The sequence below is a fragment of the Phalacrocorax carbo genome, chromosome 12, assembly GCF_963921805.1.
Source record: "Phalacrocorax carbo chromosome 12, bPhaCar2.1, whole genome shotgun sequence".
Lineage (NCBI taxonomy): Eukaryota > Metazoa > Chordata > Aves > Suliformes > Phalacrocoracidae > Phalacrocorax > Phalacrocorax carbo.
The window spans coordinates 13,765,936-13,793,211 of NC_087524.1; the positions used below are offsets into that span (position 1 = coordinate 13,765,936).

Consider the following 27,276-nt stretch of genomic DNA (forward strand, 5'->3'; position numbering starts at 1 on the left):
GGTAGGATTCAGGGGAAAAAATGCAAAATGAAACTTACCTTTCTGCTCCCAGTACTAATATGTGCCCCTGTTGTTTATCCAGAATTCAGGTAACAAACCTGTACATACAACCCTGCAAACCCAAAGGCATTGTAAGAGACTATGTGGAAAGGAACCACTTCTGTGCTTTGACCACGTGCTGAGAAGTTGCACTTCCAGGATGCAAGAGCAATCTTATACAAGCAACACACACAGAACGTTCCCCAAAGTTTACAGACAGGTTTCTCAGATTAGTAACTATGGCACTGAAAAGAAATGTATTTTGCTCAGAAAGAACACACAGGCATCATGTGGGTAACTTAACAAAAAGAAAATAAACCAGAAAATCGTGAGCAGAATGTAGGTAGCAATGTCCTTTATAAAAATCATTCTCCAAGTACATACACTGCAAAAACCCAAGCCAATCCTCTCTCACAAGGTAAAATCTGTTTACAAGATTTAAATCACAATAGCCCGTTCTGCGTCACAAAACGAGCTTCTCTGAAGCCTGAGTTAGGCAAGCTAAGGAAGTGTGTGTTGGATGAGAGGACAGTGAGGTGGAATGAGAACTGGCTCAACAACAGAGCTCAGAGGGTCATGATCAATGGGGCAGAGTCTGGATGGAGGCCTGTCACTGGTGGTGTTTCCCAGGGGTCTGTGCTGGGTCCAGTCCTGTTCAACATAGTCATCAATGACCTGGATGAAGGGACAAAGCATCCCCTCAGCAAGTTTGTCCTGAGCCAGACTGTGCCCTTGTGGCCAAGAAGGCCAACGGTGTCCTGGGCTGCATTAAAAGGAGCGTGGCCAGCAGGTTGAGAGAGGTTATCCTCCCCCTCTGCTCTGCCCTAGTGAGGCCACATTTGGAGTGCTGTCTCCAGTTCTGGGTCCCCTGGTTTAAGAAGGATGCGGAACTGCCTGAGCGAGTCCAGCAGAGAGCTACCAAGATGATCAGGGGGCTGGAGCATCTCCCTTGAGGAAAGGCTGAGAAGCTTGGGTTTGTTCAGCCTGGAGAAGAGAAGACTGAGGGGGGATCTCATCAATACTCATAAATATCAATGGGGTGCAAGTCAGGAGGATGGGACTGGACTCTTTTCAGTGGTGCCCAGTGACAGGCCAAGGGGCAATGGGCACAAGGTGGAACATGGGAAGTTCCAGCCACCTCAATATGAGAAAAAAACCCCTTCCCTGTGCGGGTGCCAGAGCAGGGGCACAGGCTGCCCCGAGAGGCTGTGGGGTCCCTTCCCTGGAGACATTCACACCCCGCCTGGACGCGTTCCTGTGCCCCCTGCTCTGGGTGTGCCTGCTCAGGCAGGGGGGTTGGACGGGGTGAGCTCCAGAGGTCCCTTCCAGCCCCTGCCATTCTGTGATTCTGTGAATTGACAGCACATGAAATAATCTTAGTTATCATCTCATTTATTACAACAACTTATTTTCAGAAATAAGTATCCTGGAGGCAGTTTCTTCCTCAGCATTATACATCTGGGCATCTCCATAGTCTGAGGAAAATTAAGAATGGGGAGAAAGGAGTAAGATAAAAATAACCTGAAATATATATTTGCAAAAAAGTTATTAAGCTATGGGAAAAATAAGTAGTAGGTACATGAGGAAGCAAGGGGCCTTTTTTTTTTAAAAAAATTCACCTTTCTCAGGAGAATGGCAGCTTAGTCCTCCCTGAAGAAAGCTCCATGGAAAAAGGAGTTAAATAAAACTCACAGGAACTCACAATTCCCACCACAGCCTACCTCCTTTGAAATATACATTCTTCCTTATATTTATTTATGCCTACTCCCCTCAACCATCCAGTCTCTAAAATGCTTCTCCATCAAGCTTCTGGCTCTCCAGTCACCCACATTTACAGTGGGGATGATTTTCTGTGGCTTCACCCATTGAACAAAACGCTTCATTTCCAGGTAACTGCTGTGTTCACTGTAAGGAATCCCTGAAATGAAACAAATCACAGTATCTGTCAGTCTGCTTAGCTTCTTGCCAAAATACTTTTGCAAGTCTTCCAGCTAAGATTTAGATAATATTTTTTTAAACTGATATTGGAGATCTAAGGTTTATAGCCAAGGTAAAATGAAAAACCAGATTTTCCTTCTGGAAAAATTACCTTGCATCAAGCTTAAGTCATTCATCTGTGCAAACCAAGTGACACAAGCATTTGGTTAAATGAATGTTAAAATTTTAAGAGATTAAGCTCCACCCACCAATAAAAACTGAGAGGAAAAGGAACACCCACAGTCTCTCAAATGAGTGAAGTATGGAATGAAATCTTGGCTCTGGAACTGCACTGCCACCAGCATCAGTCAGGCCAAGATTTCACCCCTGAAGTCTCTACATATATCAGATAAAAGCCTTTATTTGCAAGAGGAGGACAGGAGCAAAATGTATGTAAAAATCTGCATTTACTGTGTTCTCGATTCCTCAGTTCACAGATCTCTCCTGGAGAGATCCACCTGTTCACTTTCTCAACAAGTTATCAGTAAAAGCATTGGTTACAATGAACAGTAGGAGTTTCCAGAATAAAAATATGAGTACCAACCACACAAAACTAAATGCACTGAATCTTTACCACTCTTATACCATATATGGTGATCTTTCCTCTTGTCTGAGGTTTGATATCCATCAGAGAAAGGCATGAATCAGAGTAGGTCCACCCAGTAGGTCTGAAAGCCAAAACTTGATCAAAATGCTCAGAAAACTTATCCAAGTGATCTTGCAAGCCCTGTGAAAAGAATATAGCATATACTGAATCCTGGTAAATAGCTCTTTAGTCTAAAGGTGGGAGATTTCATAATGGAGAAACTTCAAACTAAATTTTATTTTCATGTTTTGATCTGAACTTTTTTATTTTAAATATCATCAGCCTTGATATTATTAATGATAAATATTTACATTTGCAGAGCACCTTCTACCTTAGGATCTCAATTGCTTCATCTGAAAAAGCACATATTAAACAGCTACACATTTCAGAACAAAACACATAAGGCATAGTCACATCTTATAGATGTTGCCCCCTAAGTGATTCATTTCCTCCTCTCAGCTAGAGGTCAACACTCTTGCAGCTGAGTGGTGATAAAAGACGGTGAAAACCCACTTCAGTGCAAAACCATCTGGTTAATTTGAAGTGCCACTGACGTCCTGACACCTTCTTATGCCCAAAAGCACAGAGATGAAGTGAACTACCAAAAAAATTGTGGTGCATGCGTATTGCTCTGAGCAGTAAACCATGTTTTACCACATCTCCATTCATGATAGGAAGGAAACCACATCTCATCTCGTCACTCTAAAAAAAAAAAATTAACTTGAAAAAGTTTCCAAGTTGGCTAAGTTAGCCTTTGAGGTTGTTTAAACTAGGACTGGGAAAAGAATGAGAGGGAAGTATAAGGAACGTATAATCTTATTCCTGGATAAAGTGAAGTCAGTATTATTCCAAACCAAAACCAGAAAATCAATTTTATGGGTCCTATATAAAATCTTACAGGCACGTTCTCCATTTGAAAGCCCTACAAGATTATAGAACTCAAATCATAAGCTTTATTTTGTATTTCTCTTCCTGCTGCTGATATAGACTGATTAAAAAAAAACACTGGGGAGAGAGGGATAGATAGGCTGTGACAGAACACTGACCTGTCAAATACTTAAAAATTACTAAGCAGGGAAGCAGAAAGGTGCCTGTGAGACTGTCACATTTAATAGCACCTTCAGTACAATGTCCAGTAGCAACATGCTGAATCCATCAAACTGGGCACATGAAAGAACAACAAAAAACCTTACCAGGACACATGTTTCATTCAGCAACAGGAATTATGGCTAGTTGCCAGGACTTAATACACTACAAATGTTCAGTCTTCACTAGATTAAAGATACAACTACAGCAGTCTAATTCTCCTTCACACTTCATTTTAGGAAGATTAACATAGCTTAAGGTAATAAATCACATATTTGCTCCTCTTGCTCTAACAAAATCTAAATGACTATGATATTAACCAATGCTAACCTGCTTTCACATTTTGTTATAAATCAAGTGTGCAACATTCACAATAAGGATACAATTTCAATCTTGTAAAAAAATTATTTATGCATTTGAATCACAGGCGCTTCTGAAAATCTCACCTCAATGCTAGTACATGACGTTACTGAGCTAAGCAACATAGAAGTGCACAGGCCTGAAGACACCACTTCTCTGGAAATCTTCCACTGCATATTCAAGTGGCAGAAGCCTCAATTTTTGACTGTTACAAAAAAATGTTTGTTGCAAAAGAACCATGCATGCATTTTAGAAAAGATGGCCTCTTTCCACATAACAAATTACTACAGTGTTTGTTTATAACAAATCCACTTCATATACACATTCCGCTTTCTTCTTTTATTTCTTTAGCCAACACTGTTCTAAACCTTCATCCTTTTAAGATGGAAAATACATTTCCTTGCTAAATCACCGTGACAGCCTGCTATCTACAGTGTCACTAAAGTCAGCAGAGTACATGCAGAAGGATTCCATAAGGTTCGAGAAGACTCAAACATGATTAAATTGTTAATTTACAATCAGCCCTAACACCACTTAAACTCATTTGGCTTATTCGAGAACAGCTATTCATCGGTACACACAGCAATCCCTGTAAAATCAAGTATTGCAGTGAAGTACCACATCTGAGTTTTTTATTTTTTAATTAAATCTTATCTTTTCATGCATCAAGTCCACTTGCAACGCTGTGACAATGTTTTACTTCTAAACATATTTTAATTTTAAAAATAACACACATAAAAATATAACTATTTTTTAATTTTTAAAATTAATGTAAATGTTATTCATTAAGAATCTCCAGAGCATGAATCTACAGCACGTCATCTCACTTTTATCCCAGGCAGTACCTGAACAAAGTCTCATACCAACTACTAATAAACAAACTCCCCAAGAAAGCTAGAGATATACATAGGAAAAAACCAAACGAACAAAAAGAACCCCATCGAATCCAACACAAATAGGACAACACTGATCCGCTATGGCTTGCTCTTTCTAGTTTTACCCTTCAGACTTCACACATCTTAGCCAAACTCTCATTTCAAGTACTGGTTCTTTTCAAGCGGGCAGTCATAAGGCCTAGATAAAATACATCAAGTCTGGTGGTACCCGGCCAGGTATTCAATATTATGAATGGGACTGCTTTCATCCTAACTGCAAATCAAGACTATCTATATGAATTTATAAAGCAGAAAAGACATGGTTTCTTCTCAAATTTGAACTTGTTTCTTCAACAGATTTTTTGGGACAACTCCTGATGTAGTGATAGAAAACTGTCCAGTATTCAATATTCGAACAAATGTTTGAAGATAAAAAGTGATGGAAACCTTCAAGCCAGGTACCAGATTTCCTCACTGTGGCTGCTTTTGTATGTACACTTTCACACAGACAACTCAAGCAGAAAAGAGAAACACGCCAGATGTTATTGTCACCACGTCTTTGGCCAAGTGAAAATCTACAGTATAGCACATTTTCTGAGGATGCTGTGGGGTTACAAAAATCATCTTTCAGCCTATCAAAAAAACCATTTACTGATCCACCTATTTTTCATAGTGGATTTAACACAATTAAGGTCATATTCATTTTTGTCTGCTTCATTTCTAGGCAGAGGGTACCAACATTAGTCTTTAAACTCTGTAACTAGGGGAATGACAGAGAGAGGTTTTTGTACTTTTCTAAGCACCTGTGGCTTTTAGGTGAACAACACTCTCTGCTGAATCAATACAGTGTTTATAAATCATAGAATCATTAGGGTTGGAAAAGACCTCTAGGATCATCAAGTCCAACCACCACCATGTCTCCTAAACCATGCCCTGAGGTGGGCATGGTTCATCAACAGCTAAGCTTGATGTTCACAGATAATAAAACAGCTGACTCCAAAATGAAAAAACATGATTGATATTTCTTCTGAAAGTCAACATAGAGAAAAGCAGATTTCAGATAGCCCCAAAAATGGAATGACTCAGGTGGACAATGCCACCAAAAGGAAAAAAAATATTCACAACATTGAGACCGCAAACATACTTCTAAAATTCCTGAATATGCATGCAAAATATCATTTATAAAAAAATATTCGTAACATTTTCCAGAAATCTGGAGATTCAATGATCAGGAAAAAAAAAGGAGCCCCTGATCACAGCAGAAAGCCTGTGAACAAGGAAGCATATGCAGGAGCATCTCAAAACGATGAGCCCATTTCCTTTCTACTCGGAGTATCTAGCTTCAGTCTTGGGAATGGTCAGCTACGGAAACATGGAAGCTTTCCCTGGGCAAGTATATTTTTATCAACAATTACTGCAAACTAGGCTTCAGTTGTAGTAAGCACATTTGGCTTATGCAGCTTTTTTTAATTCTTTACCTAGAAACAGACCAGAGAAGTTTTTCAATAATAAAAGGCAGAAGAATCACGCCACAGTTCTTAAAACTACCAAGCCTGGAGCACAAACCAGTTTGGTTTTTTTCTATTAGTAAAGAGAATAACAGGGGGAAAAAAAGGCTATAAAACTGGGGCTGCTAGGAGATACTATCAGGGTTTGGCTATTTGCATTCTACTAAAAAGGCAAAAGGACAAGATCACAGATGTACTCAATTTACTAAATAATGACTGAATCTGAGATTTTGACTGAGGATGCTTCCATAAGGACTTCATGGATTTGTAGGTTCACAGCTGAAGCCACACAAGCAGGAAATTAGCCCATATTAAGAAGTAGAATTGTGTTTTTGAGTAGGGCTAGGGATCAAATAAACCAAAGTAAGAGAGACCCAGAAGATAATGAAAGGATTGGCATTTAGTGATGAGGATCACTAAAAAATTCTGGCTTTTCCAGTAATGAGCCAGTAACTGAGGACAAAACCTGTTTAATCCAGCAGAAGACAAAAACATGCAACTGGAGATGACAACACCAACATTCACATGGTCTGTAAAAACAGGATGATGTCATTCATCATTCTTTAACTAGAACAAGATTGCAAGTGATAGGATGATTTATTCTTAAAAATATTGTCTTTTCTGAGGTCATGTTTACTGATTCTGCTGGAGCAGAAATAACATAAATGGTCATAATAACTCAACATTCTCCACATTATACCAATACTACATTCCACCTGGGCATTCATTTAGCAACTAGCCTCATCGGATGTTTAGCACTCTAAGTCTACCTGGCATGCCTAACTTACTGCCTAACTAACTTACACAACAAAATTACTAATGATAGCATGAGACCACATTCCAACAACTTTACACCTGAAGTCAAAGCCCCAGTACAGAGGGCCATGGCTGTAAGACCAGGACTTGTCAACTAGATCATTGTGCCTTTAATCTTTCCTCGCTCTTTCCAGGGTCCAGGCACCATTTCTGCCACGTTCTAGATTTGTCTAGAGACTCCTATTCTCAGAGGTGAGACCCTGCACATGATACAACTGTTTTCCTTCAAGAAGTAAGGCTGCCTAGACACCCTTGTTGTTTAATCACAACCTCTGCCTGAAAGTCTAGCCACGTGAGTACACTATACATGCTGGGACACATAACATCAGAATCACAAAACAACCCAAAAAGCAGAAGAAATTAAAATGTAATACTGTTTAAAGCAACACAACACACAAAAAAATAAATCCATACACATTTCCATTAGTCATTTTCTGCCCCACTGTGGAAAAGATTATAGAACAACATTAAAACATTAAGATATTAAGTTCTATCTCCTGCAGCTCCCATCAAATTGTGTAGCCTGTTTTTCTCCTTTTTAGGTCAACTCTGACCTTGACTGGTCCTGCAGCTAAATACCATCTTGCTCTGAAGGATTTGCTTGAGATGGCACAGCAGGCCTGAAGCAAAGCACGAAAATGAATCCAAGTCCGTAAGGCGTAGGCGACCACTGTTTTTCTTCCAGGGTACCTCTAATCTAGAGCCTGCCGCTTTGCCTTAATGCCATTCTGTATTTTGTAGTGTATTTAGAAAAATCTTCTTTCCCCCAGGAATTAGTCACCTTTCCCAACTAAGAAATTCCCACAAAAACTCTAAACAACAGAAACACACTGTCTCGAATCCTGACTGCAATGTGCATTTAAAGTAAACTTAAATGAAACAGTGTCTTAAAATAAACCATTTTACTTGCTTTTGCTAGAAATGTTAAAGATTGCGTGGAAAAACTAATGCATGCATATATATGAGGTGTCCTTCAATTCACTCAGTGTATTTGTTTATGTGTGAGTTTTCACTGATTTTCAAGTAACCTTATCTCCATGTAAATCTTTAGCACAGAAGGAAAGAGAATATTATTTTGAAAGATGAAAATATTATAAATACATGGAAATTGAACTGAGAGGAATGTGGAGAACACTATTCCTTTTTTATCAAACACCAGACTGGCCATGTTCACAGGCTGCCTCAAAACAGAGACATGCACAGGCAGAAAGTCCTTTGCCTTTTCCTACATCATACCAGGTAAAAGACAGGCTGAAAACAGGGACTCCATGTCACAATATATTAATTGCTAATAGGACAGATCCTGCATTCATTACATAAATCTACTTCAAAAAGACCCACAAAGAGCAAGCCTTTGAACAAACCTCATCTTATCTTGTACAAGCACCACATTGAAGTGAAATTACACTTTCTGTGCATCATGTTTGGAGACAGACATTAATGTTTAATTGCATTTCATTTTCAAGGTATTGCTACATGTCAAAACTTTACTAAACAAATATGATGTGACAAGAGGTTAAAAAGCACCAAACACAGCACTGGTTGGGAGGAGGCAACAGTATGATTAGCCAGCAGGTTGATCAACAGAGTATACTGGCTGAACTCACCTTAAAATTAATCTGCATCATGGGAAGAACGTGAAGCAAAGTACCATCCCAGTCCACACTGATGAGAGAATTAACAACTGCTGACTCCAAGCACTGCAGCGTTTTGTACTTATCACGGGACATACTTGCTTTTGAGCCCAGAACTTCAGCAATTGCTTTAGGATTAATTTGGAAAAAAAAAATCAGATAAAGAAAATTATAAGAGTTCATTTTTGCCTGTTTTGGAGATATTCCTAATTATTGCACTGGATCATTTTCACTACTGAAAAAAACCCCCATATTCAACAGGATAGTGTTTCATATTCTAAAATTAAGAAGAGAAACCTGTAACGGCTGTTAAAAAAAATCTGGCTCCTACATTTTAGCACCAGAATCGTGTATGACAATTGGAAATAGAGGAGAGTAGAAGTACACTGATAAGTCATTTTTCTTTAGTAGAACATTACTGAGGTGAACTGGTATTTATTTCAAAGAAGGCAGAAACACGCGCAGTTTTTGGAATATGCAACAAACAGCCCATGTTAAAGACAGACTAAATTTCAGTGAAAGCAAATCTTGTATTGATGATTTTAAATATACTCAGAAGCACAAATAGTACACAGCTGCCTGCCCTAGAGTATGCAGTTGAGCTACCATGTTGGTTCCTAATTCTGTAACCGAGCAGAGCATAACACACAAGATTTTCATTAAGTCAGAAAAGATGCGTTTTAGTTTGGGGCATGCTTTGTTCAAATCGATTTCATTAATACTGATTACTCTAAATATTTAAGAAAATACATAATATCAACCTGGAAGGAAAAACTGTTAGCAAAATAAAAGTTTAAGAATAATTGTATCCTTTTGCTGTTTCTTGACAACATGAGAATATTAACATCAAAAAATGTCCTAAAGACCTAATTTATATTTTTGTAGTTGCCATTAACATTTTTCTCACCACAATCAATTAAATAGGTTCATTCATTTAGTATCCAAACTGGCCTTCTCTATATTCAGGGGGTTTGTAAACATGGCAGAAAAATGTTTCTTTCAGAAAGTTAAAACTTATTGATTAGAAAACTAAAAAACTAGCAGTAAGATTATTAAATATATTTAATTTCTTTACACAACTTCTGACCATCAAGACTAAGTGACCCTTTACATCTTCAAGAAAAAGGTCTTTTAACATTATTTAGATATGTATTTAGTTACTTGATCCAGTACATGTCTTTTACATACCTAAAAAAACTTTTTCTTTTCCAATGGAATAGGTGCCACAGACAACTAGAGTACGTGGATTTAAAGTCACTGTCTCAAAGGCAGTATTGACAGCAAACTGGATAACCTCTTGTTGCGAAGGAAAAGTGTATTCAGGACTACAGTATCTGGGGCATGGAAATAAGATATACCACTATGTTACACAAGATAAAAGACATCTGAATTTACCAAGAAGGCCCTCAAAACTGCATGTATACAATAACAAAGTAATGAAAAAGATCTTACCCTTTGATATAATTCCAGTGTATTAGGAACCACTGAGGTGCCCAGATGAAATTGTCTTCCCTTCACTTGTCTGACACTGACACTCAATTCTGCATTTTTTTCCTCTATAAATACAAGCACTCTTTCAAGCTAGATATTTGTATCATGTACTAATTATATCCTTGTTTATTTTGTGTCATGCACGCAAACCATAACATAAGGCATTATTTATTCACAGAAACATATGGAACAGAAATAAAAAAAAAGTAGTCTGCAGCTGGGCATTAGTCATCATACGCAGGAAAACAATTTTATGCACACAAGTCAGAGAAAGGTCTAATGAAAAGCTGGACAACTCATTTGACCATTTGGCGTTCTTTCACTCTTTGAATTCCCCCACACCCCTTTACATCACAGAGTTGAATCCAATGTTCCATGAACCCCTTGTTTTAGAGCTGAACACTCAATGCATGATTTTTGGCACCCAGAATTTAATAACACTTATAAATAATAAGGCCATCTCAGCAAATACTTCAGCATCTTGTCCACTACCCACTTTTATTCTCTCATACAACAGCATAACAGATGAACATGCTAGACTTAGATGGACTTCCAATAAGTATCTGATTTTATTCACCACTAAATAGAGCTAACAAATGTTAAAACAGTAATGTCATTTATACTTAAATTTATTTGGTTCACAGGAAGTTTTACTAAACTGAAAAGACAGCTACATTGGAAAAAATTAAACACAACTTACGTGGTATCAAGGTAAAGGGTGTGGACTTTTTGACCAACCAAAGCAGGGTAGCGCTCCATAGAAGGATCGGCTCTGAAGTCTCCTGTGTGCAGAATAACAGTTCCACTGGGAAGACAGAAGAGGATCATTGTTGCACCTGGACAACTGAAACAAAGAAAGGAAAAACCCAATGCAGATTACATTAGTACTCGATACTGATACACTGCCTTAAGAGGCAGACCACCCTTCAGTAGCAGGAAGGTGTGCAGAACAGCATTTAAAATCACAGCTACTACACAGCCCAATTTATCTAGATTCCTGATTTCTAAAAGAACTCTGAAGCTGACCTTATGGCCATCGACAAGCCAGACTTGAGTTCTCAGCTGAGACAGAGGGAAACAAAAAACACACCAACAGTAAAGTAATCAACCATTAACTGCCTTTTTGGGATGCTGTGTCTTCTTCTGGGTATGACAAAGATGCTGCCTCAGTTGCAGCCTCTGAGGCTTCATTACTGATTTAAAGGGGAAACAGCACACCAAAGAGAAGCAGCATGCTTATTCAGGAGCAACAGATTGTATTATTGCAGACACATCTTCATTCCTGCAGGACTTACTGAAGCATTTCCTTTTAAATTCTATTTGAAAATTTTAAACATTATCTACCATCCAGAATTGCCTGGTTATAAATACAGTTATCACATTGGCCACAGTAAACCCACTGCATCTTCTGCAGTTCCTCGGCAAAGCTGTCTGAAGGGTAAGTGCTCAGACTAGAAAACCAGAGTGGGACTGTTTCAGACATGAATAGTAAAGGGTAAATGAAATCTCAGAAAAGGAAACTGGCATGAATCAGAGCTAAAATGACAGAATTGGAGAGCTCTCCAAAAAGCTGATCTTTATACCTAAGGTTTATATGCCTTTTAAATTGAAGGAGGGGATTAGGGAGACAAACAGGAAAAATGAGAAGTGTCCAAATTACATAAGTGACAAGGCTTCCTTCATTCCCAGAAAGGGTTCTCAAAGGACTTCACAGAATCTTATCTCCCCAACTACAAACAAATCCTAAGATGAGTAATATCCAAACCAGCTGTGACAGAGTGCTGCATTTCAATATATACTTCAGGGAAATGACTTTTCCTCTAGCCCATAGCCAAATAAGGTACCAAGAGGCAGAACAGAAAGAGCACAGGGCTGGAAGTCAGGTGCTACTAAACTTTAAATCCAGCATTACCACCCAGTGCCACTGCGACGTTTTACAAAAATATCACCCTTTATCACCAAATCCAGTAGAAGTCTTGCTGCACATTTCAAGAGGCTTTTCTTTAAAGTTCAATTTTCAAAACGTTGGATAGGTTTTGTCTCTCCCAGGATCCGAAGTACTACATTTTTCTCTAGCTGAAGGTTTCACTATCTGCAGTTGAAGCTACTGAAACCTAACGTGTCTGATAATCAAATCTAAGGTGTTCCCAACTAGACACCAAAAACGAAGGTGTCCAGACCACTAGAACAATCATTCCACCTCTCAACAAGCTTCAAAATTATGGAGCTATGTGTGGTTAACACTATGTACTCATTACAACTGAAAAAAAATGAAGTTAAGCTAAAATTATCACAAAAGCCCAAGTTTCATTTTCAAAAATAATTCACCTATTTCAAATACTAACTACTTGCAAGAAATTTAGACTCTTACATGCCTAACGCACTTCTGAAGTGAAAATGCATGTTACTAAGCCAGCTCAGGAACGAGAAGTATTTTCACCCTGATTTTTTCAGATCCACTGAAAACTAAAAATCACAAAAACATAAACTGTATCTGTACAGCTATTTACCCTTCATAGTCTATACATACAAATATTCCACAACAAATGCTATGATACGTACTGATTGGCATCGAGCAACACCACTTTGATCCCATTCACTACACATTCTGTGTCCATCGGCAGCACATGGATGTACTGCTCTTTGACTCGAAGTTTGCTCTTCACCAGGTTGCCAGTTATCTGTAATAAGGAAAGGATTTAATATAGAATAGGAACAAAATCTAAAAATATCCTTGGTTTATTTCAGAAACAAAGGCTTTCAAAGCCAGACTATCTGGCTTAGAGAGAAAACACAAGAAACTATGAGATCCTGGGTATAATCAGGCCTTTCAGTAGCATTTCACCTCTCAAAAAGCACACTGAAAAAGCAGCGGTCTTAAAAAAGGAAACTTTTAAAAGCCTGTCAACAAGTTATGGATTGGAATCAGAGAGGAAGCAAACAAAGGGGGAAAACATCTGTTACAGATTGCCAAGACAAGAAGAGAAGGTGGGCAAAGCCTTCTTTAAACAACTGAAGAAACCTCCAGGTCACCAGCCCTGGATCTTACCCTGGGGGACTGCAGTCCTGCCAACACTTACTGGAAGGGCAATGGGGACAGAAGCATTCCAGGAGACTTCCAGAGTAAATCAGAAATAGATTTTTGATGCAGGTTCTGGATGGGTTGCCTAGGCAACATGCCCTACCATGCTGAGTAAAGAGTTGGTTGGACATATGATAGCTAATGGCAGTCTTGACCATTCAGCAGCCTGAAGCACAGGACACCCAGGACCAGGCTAAAACAACTCCATTTACTGAATGTGGAGAAGAGGTGGCTTAAGGGGAACCTAACTTCAGACTTCCATCACTTGGATAGAGTTACAGAGAAGATGGAGCCACATTCTTCTCCATGATGCACACAAAAAGAACAAGCTACAGTCTCAAGTTGCAAAAAGGGACATTTCAATTGCATATTAAGAAAAAAATTCAGAGTGGTTGCAAGGAAGACATAGTGGAATCTGTCCTATTTTCAAAATTTGACCAACAAAGGCTCTCTGCAGTCTGATCTAACTTTGAAGTTAGACCCGCACTGTGGAGGAGATCAGACTATGAGACCTCTAGAGCTCCTCTTAAATCTGAATTTTTTCATGCTAACTAGACAGTGAAGTTTCACTAATCTCCTTCATCAGTAAAATCAGGGTAAGAATTTCTTACAAGGGAAACCCAGACTTTCCTATACATATCCGCTGTGACCCAGCAACAGGACCTCTGATCTTCTATTGACTTTCATCAGTATAAAAGTGATTATACTTGCATATGGATTTGGTAATACCTAGTAATCTTGGAAAATGTTACCTTATTACAGTAGATTGGAAACATGAAGTTTTTTGTTAGCCCACAATAGTGATCAGAGTGAAAATGAGTAAGGAAATAAGCTGTGCAGCCTTCAATTTCTCCATACTGGAAAGCATCAACTGTAAAACCAGTTCCTACAGCAAAAAGGGAAGAGAAGCCAGTCAGTAAACATGCTTAGTTCAGAACCATTTTTTAATTAGATGTTCCTTTTGTTCTTTTTTTTTTCTTCCAAATTAAAAGGTATGACAGTTAGATACATACAGTTGAAGGAGCCATTTAAAGATAAGTATGGTTTGCGTTTGAGTCAGTCACAAAGATGATTTTCACTTATTAAAATAAAAATTTAACAAAGTGTCCACACATAAATATTTTCACAGGCCTCCCAAATATCTGTTGCTCAGCTGCCATCCTGTACAGAAGGAAACCAGTTAAGCTAATAGAACACATTTATCTGCATTCAGCTGGTATTTTTGAAAGTTCACATAGATTAAAATCTAATACCAATGTCCTAATGCAAAATAACACAAATAACTACAGCTTAACAAAATGTATTTTGCAATCAAACTGCAATTTTTTCAATTATTTTATTTTACTGTATTTTATATTTACTGTATTTTATGTAATTGCTTGAGGAGATTCTGAGAAATTCTTGTCTGTTTCCTAAGCTAAATTCTTCTGCTTGGTTTTAATCTGTTTGTTTTCACAGTTGTAGTACTCCATATTTCTAATACTCATTAAATTCAAATACAAAATTAAACTCAATTTTTTTAACTTAGTGTAAGGAAATAACTGCTATTGACAGACCTATTTTCAGGCAAAACTGAAACAATGTGAAACATTAAACTCAGGAATTAGGAGTGAATATTAACAAGGGATATATTAAAAAATAATTTAAGAAAACAGATCCATCTTTCAATACTGCTTATGTATCTTACACAAGATTTTATGAACTTAGATGGAAGAAAGAAAATTCATTTTGAGCTGCAGCCTAAATGGTTATGAAGAGTGAAGAATAGTGAAGCATAAAATTAGGAAGAATATGTAACTCAAGCCAAAATTAGTTAACCTCTGCAAAAATCAAAAGTTATCTCTCACCTGCTATTTTCTTGTAGAAAGGGCAGTGTTTTTTTCTTGTTCCTTCACCTGTAGTAGGTAATTCTTTAATTTTTTTTCTCCACTTTCGTTGGCCACCAGAACTTATATCTCCAAAGGCTCCATTTTTACTCGAACTTTCTGTAACTGCTTCTACATCTTCCACAGACCTTTCAGCTTTCCTTTTTTGCTGTCTGGGCCTCTTTCCATTGGGAGTTACTGAACTTGGTATCTGCTTTTCCTCATTTGAGCGAGTCTCTCCTTTGCTTTCTTCCTTTACTTTGGGTTTTAACCCAAAGAAAACACCAATGTCCATTTGTTTGAGTTCTTTGGCAGAACTGGATTTGGCATTCACACTTGCTAAAGAAAGAGATGACACTGTTTTAGAGATGGGGCTTGGAAAGCACACAGGAGCTCTATTGAGATTTCCTTCTTTCTCCAGTACTGACTGCAAACTCTCCTGACAAGCTGTTTTTCCAATTGCATCGGCAGTCATTTTATCTGTATTAGTCAAAGTGTTACTTGGGTCCCTCAAAACATTACTTTTCTGTGTCAGAAGAGAGCCAACACCTTCTCTGACTCGCAGTGACGATGTCTCAGTAAAGCTCTTGTATACAGAATCCAAAGCACAAGCACCAGTATCTTTTGACTCTGTGTTACCTGTTTTAGCAGCACAGGAAATCAATTCTGGCTGTTCAACCTCCTCGCAATTAAAAGGAGAAGAGGATTCACTGGCTAGCACCTCATGCTGATGCTGATTATCTACACATGCTGAATTACAGAACTTGCTGGTCCTGTGATGCTGAGGAACAGTTTTTAAACTATGATCTAGCTGGTTCAATGTATTTACTTCCTCAGAGTGATTTTTTTTAATTATGAAATTTCCCATTTTGGTAGACTCATACTGAGGCTTCTGCTGTAAGTAAAGCCCATCAACTGTTTTAAACACCACAGAATTAGATTCTTCATCTCCAAGCTTCTGGACTTTTAATAATTTATTTTGTGATATTGTTACTTTCTTCTCCTCTTCCTCAGTTTCCTCTTCACTTCCCTCAAAAGAACTCAGTGGAGAAAATGAAATCTCACAGTCACTGAAGTCAGCTTTTGACTGTAGTAGACTTGGCTGACTTGTATCTTTCTGACTACACGGGTCTTCTCCTGTTCCACTTTCTTGAGAGGATGCAAAGTCATAAAATTCAAATTTACAACTATTATCTGTGGTCTGTGTAAGCTGACATGTCTGTTGAAGCTTTTGAATATCTGCAAAAGAGGAAGTACTTTGATTGACTATGTTTCGAGACTTCATTTGCAGTGAACTCTGTACCATCAATGTACAGTCATCATTTGGGGCATTTTTTATATTATTAGATGGTTTCTCATTCTGTGAAATTTCCTCTACATGACCTGGGGAACAGCTGGGTTCTGCAGCAGTAGAATATGTCACCTTCCTCTCCACAGTGTTTGTTGAAGAGTTTACAAGATAATCTCCTGCCCTGCTTGCTGCAAGTAGAAAATGGCTATAGCGCTTGTAGTGGGATGGAATGGTGGAAGTGCACAGTAAACCATCAGGACACTCTATGAAAACAGTTAAACAGAGAAGCAGTATTAATATATTTGCAAATATAGTTAGCATAATTATTAAAATAAAAATCACACATGACACAATTTAAAGGCTTTTTCTTATAAGTGCAGCTATTGGAGGACAGAAGGCACAAGTAAAAAGTAATTTTCAAGCTGTCAAGACCTCCTGTCACGAGCTGGCTAGAAATGAGAATGCTTCCAACCTAAAACCAAACAGCTGCTGCTAGTACAGGGCTATGCCTGAATTAATACAGCCCTCTAACAACAAGGGTGCTTAATCCTGTTTCAATACTGTGCTAATGTAATCGTATGGCTTCTAGTTTAGAGTTGTCTCGCATGCAAGCAATGAGCTCAGAGCAGTAGCACCAGAAAAGGCCAGTAGATACGTTTCAAAACAACCCAAACCTTGGTTCAGTATCAACCTGAAATTCCATTTCAAATTGTCTGCTGGGTTACACATTACAAAAATAAAAAAGTCAATACATGACTTATGTGAAAAAAGTATTCAGGATTCAGATACCAGCAAAAAGACTGTGGCTGTTCCCTAAACCTTTTCTGTTGAGAGTTTGCTGGCCTAAGTTTTGAGGATCTTAAGGTGAATGCATAAATCAATCAGAAAGATTTTTCGTCTGTTAATTATGGGAGTAAGAGATGGAAATGACGTGTTAACACATCTGCCTTAAGTTAAAACCACTGCCAAAATCTGGATTAAAGGGCTCACATTTCATTACTCTGAAGAAGAAACTACAAGGAAAGTTACAAAGATACAAAAAGAAAAGTGACTGTGTTACCTAAAGAGCCTTTACTCAGGTTTCCTGACTGTATCCTTTCTGTTTTTCAAAAGTTAGGAGGTGTATTAAGAACATAGGTTGGATACCTGGATCTGTTGGATACCTGGATGGCATTTCCCCACATTAAACTAGCAATTGGAATGAGTCAGTTTTATTCCTCTCATACAGAACTCAAAACAAAACTGTTGTCTCATGATACAGGAATGCTTATGTGTAATTCTGTATAAAATTTCTAAAGCATACTGGAACAGGGGCTAATATTTCAAGTGAATTAGCCTAACAGACTGATTTCAGCTTCCAGCTGTCCATAGACAAATGGACAAGGACACAGCAAGATAGATACAGGATAATAGAATTTATACCCAAGAAGATAGAAATTTTCTGTCAAAAGTAGCAGCCTCTTAAGTGAAAGAGGTTTTTGTACTGACACCAGCTTAGTATTTGAAACAGATTCCATTATTTTGAAATGGTAAATATGCACCTTCAATTTCTTCAGTAAACTTCTAAAACTGGAGCTTAATAAACCGTTAATCTTTCTACAAAGTGTTGTGATTAGATTCCAATACAAGATTTTCATGTCAGATCTTCATGTTCTTCACAAAGCACCAAAAATCTCATACGAAAATAATACTGATAAATTATCAGTAATAGCATTCCAAAGACCATACCAACCACCATGTCAGATTTTGAACCAACTATGAAAACCAAGGTTTGCAGGAATATTATGTGAGGAGCCTTTAACTTTTCTCTGAAGGCTTTTTTCTTACTCTATTCATACCTTTTTCAATGGATCCTGGAGTATCCAAACATTCAGCAACATGCCATCGAGGTGTCTGGACCAATAGCAAGGAGAAAGGCATCTGGCAGCTCGGACAGTATCCATCATGAACGGGCTTTGCGTTTTGAGAGCTCTGTCCCGTCAGGCTACTCACGCTTTCCTGGGAATGCACACTGCTGTCATCTTTACATTGATCTACATCCTGATTCGGCCTTGATCTCTGCTCGGTTTTCTGAAGCGTATCAGTTTTTTCTTCGGTTTTTTTTTTATTTCGATTTCTCTTTCTCTTTGGCCTGCACTTGCCATCCCTTAGCTCCTGCACGGGCATGGAGATGCTCTCTGACTTACTCTGACGCCTTTGCTTCCTAATGGATTTGTACTCCCAAATGTCCTCTTCCAATAAAGTATCTTCAGACATGGCAACACATGAAATATCCTCCTTGCTTTTAAGCAACAGTTCACAAATATATCTTTCTTTCCGCTAACAAGTTCTGTCTCTCCTCCCCCCTTCGCCATCTGAAGAAAAGCGCCTGAACTCCATTTTAAAAAAGCAACACTGGGCCACAAACCAAACTGCAGTCCGTGATGGGACAGAAGCATGGTGGATCCTACCCTAAAATGATTTAATGAGCATCGCTTTGAATATTTGTAATTAGTCCTGTTAAACAAAACCCGAGTCTGCAAGGTGCAGAAAGACTTGCAGAGTGAGCCATTTCCTTCAGACAGCCCTCTCGTCAGCACCTAGCCCGGCTTCGGAGGGTGAAGCCCACTCCCCTGGCTGCCACCTGGCTGCCCCGAGTAGGAAGATTTTAAAAGAAAACGAGAAAGGAACGCCGGGGCCCCGCCGCGGGCCCCCACAGCGGCCGCGTCCCCTCAGCCTCCCGCCGCCAGCAGGTCGCAGCCTCCCGCCTCCTCGCAGCGTCCCGCCACCGCCGCAACCCATTCGCTTCTGCAGGTTCGTCACCGCGGCCGTCGCTCAACTTTCCGTTTCTCTTACAGCATCCCCCTCAAAAAAAAATCCTATCGTTTAAATTATTGGTGCTTTGTTTGGACTTTGTCCCCTTACTGCACGGTTTTCACCTCTCTTCCACCTACAAATAAAACAGTAACTGGGCGGGAAAAACAGGCTGTGTTGAATCTGCTGAGCTGGAATCACCACTGGGGATTGTCTTCACGAATATGCTTCTGTGAACGTCAAAGCTGTGAAGAGCACGAAATGAATGAGACGGTCCCCCTTTAAGGCAGACAAGTTATTGCTCATTTGTGCTTAGGTTTTGGTTTGTCGGCGTCTTTTTTAACTACAATTTTCCTCCCCAGCGTTGCGGGAGGCGCCGAATGTGCAGCGGTGAAACAGCAGGCCGGTAAATAGCGGCCCGTGCTGGCAGCGGGTTGGGGCGGGAGGCGCCATGGCGGCGGGGGGCCTGGCGGGGCTCCTGCCCGCCCAGACCCAGCTGGAGTACGCGCTGCTCGACGCCGATACTCCCCAGGAGAAGGAGAACTTGGTCTACCAGTACCTGAAGAAGATGGACAGCCGGGAGCGGGACCTAACGGTGCCCGAACTCGGCGGAGGTGGGTGGCGGGGCAGGGGAGGGCCAGGCCCCGCGGCGGAGCGCGGTGCGGCGTCCCGGGCCCGCCGGGGGCAGTGGCGGGGCCTCCCCCGGCAGAGGGGGCTGAGCTCACCCTGCGACGTTTCCCTTGAAGTCCCACTGCCTGCGAGGGCCGTGTGATTACGGCCCCGTTAGCTGCTTTTCTAAGAGGCAGTCCTAGTTACAGGAAACGTCACTCGGAAAGCACCAGGAGCAAAGGAGAGAAGAAAAGAACCCCTTTGTAAATGCTTCCCCCCGTATCTGGTTGCAAAAAGCTGTTCTTTAAAGCCTCTTGTCTAATAATCTACTAGCTTCATTAAATTACTTTTCTAATAAAGCCTTTCCTTTCTGTACAGTATATTGATATCTCACTCCTCTGGTCATAGTGAGAACCTTGCCAACTCTCACAGCCTCCTCCTGAGCTCCCTTGGTTTCACTGCAGCCACATAAGATGTTTCCCAGCTCTCACCCCACTGTGACTTACCCGTGCTTGTCAATTTTCATGTCCTTCATAATACAAACTGCTGGAGATGCCATCCTCCTTCAGTGGTATGCCCATTTCCCTTTCACACATTTCTGTATCTGTTCTTGTGCTAAGTGTGAAATCAAACGTTAAGCCTTGTAAGATCTTGCAAGTCCTGCTCAGGGTCCCTGTAACCTTAGTTAGGCTCTCTGGAACTGTGGGGGCTCACGTGCGACTACAAGACAGAGACCTCAGCAGGTAAACTTTAGGGTTAAAATCACATGCGTGTCGTGGGAATGAATTCTGACCTGTAACCAACGGAACTGTCTAGAACTGGACCCCGAATTGAATTTTCACTTTTGTCATTAGTATTGTTTCACTTTCAGCATTTCTGTCAAAGCTTATTTTCTCCTCTAAAAAGAGGTGAAATAGGTAGCCAGAATTTTTCATTTCCAGTATTTTTTTATGAAAGGTATTTTAATTCTAGGGAAAAGGGGAGCAATGCCATGAAATAAGTAAGTTACTCTTTTAAAAAATAAACAGCATTGCCCTTATGCAGAATGAATGCATAAACTTGATAAATTATTCTCACTATTGATACAAATATGAATGTGTGTGCATCCATTTATGTTGATAAATACATGAAGGTAGAGACAAATCCTACTCTTAGTGAAACAGAAAACAAGCCGACTGCTGGCTTCAGCAGCAATAAATTCTCCTGGAGCAGTAAGAACTTAGCTTGCTGAAACTGTCAGGGTGGGAGTTTTGAGAATTTTGAGATTAGTCAGCATACATTTTAAAAAGTAGTCCTTCAAAAATTTGGTTCGGCTTTGCATTGTATGACATCTGTCTGTTCCCCTCCCCGCCCCCCCCCTCCCCATTATTTTCAGAAAAGTCGAGTGATAATAACAGCAGACCATATTCTAGGATATTTATGTCATATCTTGATACCAGTTTCTGATGGGATCAGAGGAATAACAGTTACCAGTGAGAAAACAATGCTTTCATGTGGTTAAAATAAACGACCGAGAGTACTACAGGGTATATCTGAAAGGGTTGTATTTCTTTCCATGTAACAGGATTAATTTATTCCTGTAATTTCTAACTTTGAAAATCAAGATCAAAACTATAAACACACAAATATTTCAGTCAATTCTGAAATTAGTTCATTGCAGAACTATTGGAAAAATCATTAAGAGTTTAACAGTTTTTTAGTTACTAGCATTTACGTCAGTTTTAAAGATATGGTTTTTGCCCATATGACATTGTTAGAGTTTGAGTAATGTAGATCATGTTTTAAAATTTATGAAAAGTGTTCGGAGCCTTGCATGCTCTTTCAATTAAAAGGTGCCTATATAAATATAGAAACACTTTCAGTATTACATTAAATCTTGTTAATATTTCTTTTCATTTACTAATTATGAGGAATTGTGGAACGTAAGGATGAGTTGGTTAAATATAAGACTTTTGGTTTGCTTTTCTACCTGCATAGAAAGTGATATTGGACTTTTTTTTTTTTTAAAGTGAAATGTCCTAGGAACGTTGTGTTGTGTTGTGTTGTGCAAGTCAGGTTTAAGTGTCTGCCTTTCCCTACCCTTCCCCTCACTGGATATCTCTCTTCTCTCTATTCCAGATCTAGAGTGGTTAAACACTGAAGGTCCTATTTCTCTTCACAAAGACCTTTGTGGAAAAGTTGTGGTGTTGGATTTCTTTACTTACTGCTGCATCAATTGCTTGCACCTGCTGCCTGATCTCCACATGTTAGAGCACGAGTACTCTGATAAAGGTAAGAGTGCTCTGGCTTGCTTGGAATAGAATTTCCTGGCAGTGTTGTGGGTAGAGTAGCTGAGTCACTTTGTTGCTGGTTACTGAACAGCTGGCAAAATTTCAGGAGTGCCTAAAAATGTCTTCTTATCTTTTAAGTAGCCTAAAAAAGGTGACTGTGTATAGTCTCACCAAATTTTTAAATGGGGTTAAATAAGGTATCTGTTGTGTCTGTTTAATTAAAGAAACAGGGTATGTGCTTAAAGCCCAAATCTGATATCGTCAGAGATAAGGCTATTTGCAAAAAGCTATGCAAGGATGTAAGATACAGGCTGAAAGTTAATCTGTATATGTAACCCTTGACTTAGGAACCAGGTGTGAGCAGAACATAGTAAAGGTGGTAGTATAGGTATAGTTAAGATTCCTTGTTTTTTCCATTCTAACTGAAATAACAAAATATGTAAGCTTGGTTTAGAATTTTGTTGGTATTGGTATTACCTTTTATACCATTAATAGTCCTATATTCTGCAGAGGGAATTAAGCTCTTCAGATTTTATTTCAGATGTGAATTTATCTCTCTCTCTGAGTGAATAAAAATGCAGGGTCATCAATATTTGGAATGCAATCTCTTGTCATCATGATGACTTGTCAGAGATAAGCTGTGGTCTTACACAGGCTGTATCAGCTACTCACTTATCTTGGATAATTTAATAGACTGAACAGTGAGATGAAGAACAGTGCTACTAAAAATATTAAGCATTATATATATGTAATAAAATAACATTATCTTGTAATGTTTAAGTCTCTGATTCGCCATTAGCATTTCTGATTTATTTTATTTTTGGCAGCATTTATTTTCATATGTTACCTACTTTCACTAGAAAAAGAAATAACAATGTCTTTGAAATTTCAAGTCCTTTAAGTAGTTCACTTAATATATTGTAGGTTTACATAGTACTTTACAGAAAACTCAAATAAACAGATTTTTCTACCTTGAAAAGCTTAGCTGTTTGCTAAGAAGCAAAAATCTGAGATCTGGTATAATGTGTTAAATATGAGGAACTTTAATAAGGAAAAAATGTCACAGCATTTTTTTGAGAGGGAGGTAGTTTTAAGTGGAAGGAGATTAACAAATGATAAATGGACTGCTGTGGATATCAGGCATGCTGGGAAGAAGGCCTAGATTGAGATTTCAGAAGACTACATTGATCATATATTGAATACTATCTTTAAATAATAAGCATTTTGTAGTAAGGTGTTATTGTGTTAATATAGCTGCCATATCCTTGACCTGTTTTTTAAGACCAAGCTGTTAAATCAGTTGATAACAAAAAATTAATTTCAACAACCTCTCCCCACAAGCTTTTTCTTTAAAGTATTGGGACATCTCTGTATTGGTGTAGAAGAGGCTGCAGCACTCTGAATTGAACTGGAAGTCCGCCGGGAGCCACTTTTCTTTGTTTGACTTGTATTGAACTTCCTGTCATAGGAGTTATTACTTGAGGAAAGTACCATGCTAATAGGTGATAAATTCTCTTTTGCATTTGAGCTATCCTAATAAGTTCTTTTTTGGATGTGAGCTGTCCTGTTCCTACAGAAAATGGAGTTAGAAAAAAGATACTTGGGATGAAAGTGGAAAAACAAGTGGAGGTAAAAGGAAAGAAGAGCAGGTGTGTGTAACATTAATCTTAAATTTAATGTGTTAGGAAACAGAGGATAGCAGTTGGATTCAGGAAGAGATTAAGGTGCTTGATGGTTCAAACAAAAAGAAAAATATGTTTGTTTTTTTCACTAGAGGTCTCCCCTTTGGTTTTCTGTTGATTTCATGTTTCGATTGTCAACATTTTCAGGACTATTTAATCTTTCTTTGCAGTGCTAAGTGTGTAAATTTTAGCATTGCGATAGTATAAGGCTATATATTGAAATATGTATGTATAAATATATCAAGGCAATCAGGGTTGTGGGTTTTTAAGCCATAGAAAAATAGTTCAGTAGATGACTTTATATCAACGTGCATCTTCTTCACCAAAGGCAAACGTAATTTACTAATCATTAAGAGAAAGAGGAGAGTTGTTGTCTTGGGAAACTTGATAAAGGTGAAGGTTGGAAGAATAAAACTAAATTAGAAAGAATGTCAGACATATAAAAAATGCTTTAAGAATGTCTAGATACATTCATGCAGGTATCTTGATATTTGGCCTTATTCTGGAGTTTCGTTCTGTTTTCATCTACCTTCTTATTTAGTTAATGGAAATCCCTTCTCCCTTCAGGGGATGGGGAACAGGGTCACTTTTGGTTGGGTTGGTTCTGAAATCTGTCAGTTCGTTGTTGCAAAAACTGATTTTGGGACAAGAGAGGAGTGACACGATTTCTTTTGGCAGCAGCTACTCAGGTTGAATATATAATGAAACTGTAGCGTTACTAAACTGTAGATTTTTAAAAATAGCATTTATTGACACATTTCATGGGTATATTTATCATGCTGTAGAAGTGGTGGAGGGTGCTGACCTAGCAGACAATATTAGTCAGAATGAAAACATCATCTCACTCTGACAAAACATCTGTCTTAATGCATTTGGATCTTTAATCTGTTGTTTGAACATTTGAAGAAATGTTGCCTTTATTTTTCTACATAACTAAGAACAAACCACAATATTGATATAATTCACAGCAATGTCTTTTTTTTGGTTGTACGTTGTGTACATATGCATTTGATACTCTGTATTCTTTTTTAATGTGGTTCAAATGCCCTTAGGAGTTGGTGTACGCTGAAACTTCAGCAGTGTGATCATCAGACATGAGAATTCTGAACACAAGAAGCTGTAGGTTTAGGGTGATCCTAAACTATTATATATATCATTGTACATATGCACATAGTTCTATTGTCTGGAACTTCAGGGGATCTGTTTCAAAATGAAGACTGCTTTCCCTAGGATTAAATGTCGCCTAACATCTTTATCTGATATGTTTTCGCTGCTATCTTCAGTGGTGCTATTTCTGTTTTTCAAGTGGCATTCAGCAAGTTATTTTAAACCCCACCGCATATTCAGTTCATGTTATCAGCAGTCCAGAAATTACTTCTATAAGAGGGAGTACTTTCTAATATTCAGAAATAGCTTGGCATAAGTCCAGTGTTGTGCTCTGGTATAATCCTTCAAATAAATTGTTTTAAATGATGTACATATTCTTATATCTCAGCATAGCACCCGTCAGTTTCCACAAGAGTTCTTTTCATTAGAGGATGTTACAACTTATTTGTGCTGCTCAGGTGTTCAATCTAGAATCGTCTTTCTACCTTTATTGATATTTTTGAAGGACAAATACAAGTGCTGCTACTGATCCTATTATAGTTAAAATGTTTGACCTGCTGTTTGGAGTTCAGCAGTTAATGATACAACAACTTCACCTGTCTGATATTGAAGCATACTGTGCCTATAGGATTGATAAATACTGTATCTGTTATAGTGATTTTTTTTAATTCTTTATCTGAAATTATTCAACTAAGTTTTTTATTGTGCAGCACTTTACCATTTCCTGTTGTTACACTGAAATACTACCATTCCTGCAGATGGTCGTCTTCTCCATTAACACTGTTTTATGGTTGAGGAGAAGGGTTAAAATAGAAAAATAGTTTTCCATTTCTCTGTAACTCAATAAAAAAGGCAACCTGAGATTAAATTAGGGTTTTTTAGAAGGAAACAAACTCGTCTGAGCTCAAATAATACAACTATTTAAGACCTGAAATAATTGCCTTTCTTACATTTCTACCAAAAGAACAAAGACGTCCAGCTAGCCAGATAGCACTTCTACTGTATAGGTAGGAGAAAAGCATAAAAGTAAATACTACCTTCCATTCCAAACTATGTCCTCAGATGCAGTTGTTAACATTTGTTACTTTTTGGGCCCTCGTACAGGCCCTCTCTGATGAGGGCGCTGATTTCACTGTTCTTGCAATGGCAAACTCCACTGCCTGTAACTGTAGGGCTTTTGGAGGACTGTTATACAAAAGCATTTTATTTTTGCATATTTGCTTGAAGTTTTACAAGTAATGAAGCCCCTTAATGGATTAGGTAGTAAACACCAAATGACAGTAATGATCTGATACATAAATTGCCATTTTAGAATTAATTTGTTATGTAACACACAACAGTTGATGCTAAATGAAATAAAATGAGTAAGATACATGAGTTATTGCAGAAGTAGTACACCTCTTGTGGATTAAAAATTAAAATGCTAGAATTCTAAATAAAGAAAATTATTTTCTTTTGATAAGGAGAAAGGTGCATTATGCAAGCTGCAAAAAGTTATTTTGTGTGTGGTTTTCCTTCTCAGAGAGCTAATTGTGGGTTTTGCTAGATGCAATTGCAACTGGAATAGTGAAGAGAGAAAAACTGGGGGAAAGAGGGTACTATTCTTGCAACTATGAGAAGCTGGATGAAAAATAAATTAGTTATCAAGGTGATTGAAAATATTCCAGTTATGTTCTGATTAGATTTGCTATGAACTGATGAAGTCTTTTCCTGTTGTAACAAATGGTTATATCTGAATGAGAAAAAAATAGCCTTCTGAAAATTAAGTATCTGCTAGTACAAGTGAAACAGTTCATACTCTCAAGTCTTCCTAAAACTTTTCTGAGAAAATATTTATTTTAAAAGTTGTCTTTTCTAGCTGAGTGTCCTTTCAGGGGGGCTGTTTCCGTGGGCTGTTGTTTAGGATAAAGCATAACAATATTAGAGTTGCACATCTGTCTATACTTTATAACTAAATTGTATCCTGCTTATCTAAATTCTATAGCTGTTCAATCAAACCTATTTTGTCTATAGTAGCACACTGCAACATTTTCAATTGCAGTGAGTATTTGTACGAGCACAAATTAGTCTGATTTAAGAACCTTATGGAATTCTTCAAGGATCTACACTCATTGTATTTCAGGGTATAAGCATCATCAGAATTGGATTAGGCTGGATAATAGCTGTTCTTCCTCCATGCCACCCTGTACAGACTCCAAGTCTTCT

The 27,276-nt window shown here is 38.4% G+C and overlaps 2 protein-coding genes across 4 annotated transcripts in view; one reads left to right on the forward strand and one right to left on the reverse strand.

The window, feature by feature from the left end:
• Nucleotides 1–1,415: 1,415 nt before the first annotated feature.
• DCLRE1A (DNA cross-link repair 1A) lies at nucleotides 1,416–19,388 on the reverse strand. Of its 3 annotated transcripts, none has more exons than XM_064464197.1 (9): nucleotides 18,449–19,385; nucleotides 15,302–16,873; nucleotides 14,207–14,340; nucleotides 12,935–13,053; nucleotides 11,073–11,216; nucleotides 10,070–10,215; nucleotides 8,855–9,009; nucleotides 2,591–2,743; nucleotides 1,416–1,957 (listed from the first exon to the last, which is right to left on the reverse strand). In XM_064464197.1, exons 1-9 carry the CDS (start codon nucleotides 18,864–18,866, stop codon nucleotides 1,919–1,921), a joined length of 2,880 nt encoding a protein of 959 aa, XP_064320267.1. In that variant the 5' UTR covers nucleotides 18,867–19,385; the 3' UTR covers nucleotides 1,416–1,918. The 3 variants fall into 3 exon arrangements, with proteins under 3 accessions (XP_064320267.1, XP_009505729.2, XP_064320268.1); XM_009507434.2 differs by having other exon boundaries at nucleotides 2,602–2,743; nucleotides 18,449–19,383; XM_064464198.1 differs by lacking the exons at nucleotides 1,416–1,957; nucleotides 2,591–2,743; nucleotides 8,855–9,009 and adding an exon at nucleotides 10,334–10,437 and having other exon boundaries at nucleotides 10,082–10,215; nucleotides 18,449–19,388.
• Nucleotides 19,389–19,635: 247 nt separating this feature from the next.
• The window catches only part of NHLRC2 (NHL repeat containing 2), a 39,269-nt gene continuing 31,628 nt past the window's right edge, over nucleotides 19,636–27,276 (forward strand). Inside the window, exons 1-2 of the mRNA XM_064464200.1 lie at nucleotides 19,636–20,017; nucleotides 22,131–22,283. Of these exons, the coding sequence (XP_064320270.1) occupies nucleotides 19,855–20,017; nucleotides 22,131–22,283 (316 nt within the window). The 5' untranslated portion in view covers nucleotides 19,636–19,854. The remainder of the gene's footprint in view (nucleotides 20,018–22,130; nucleotides 22,284–27,276) is intronic.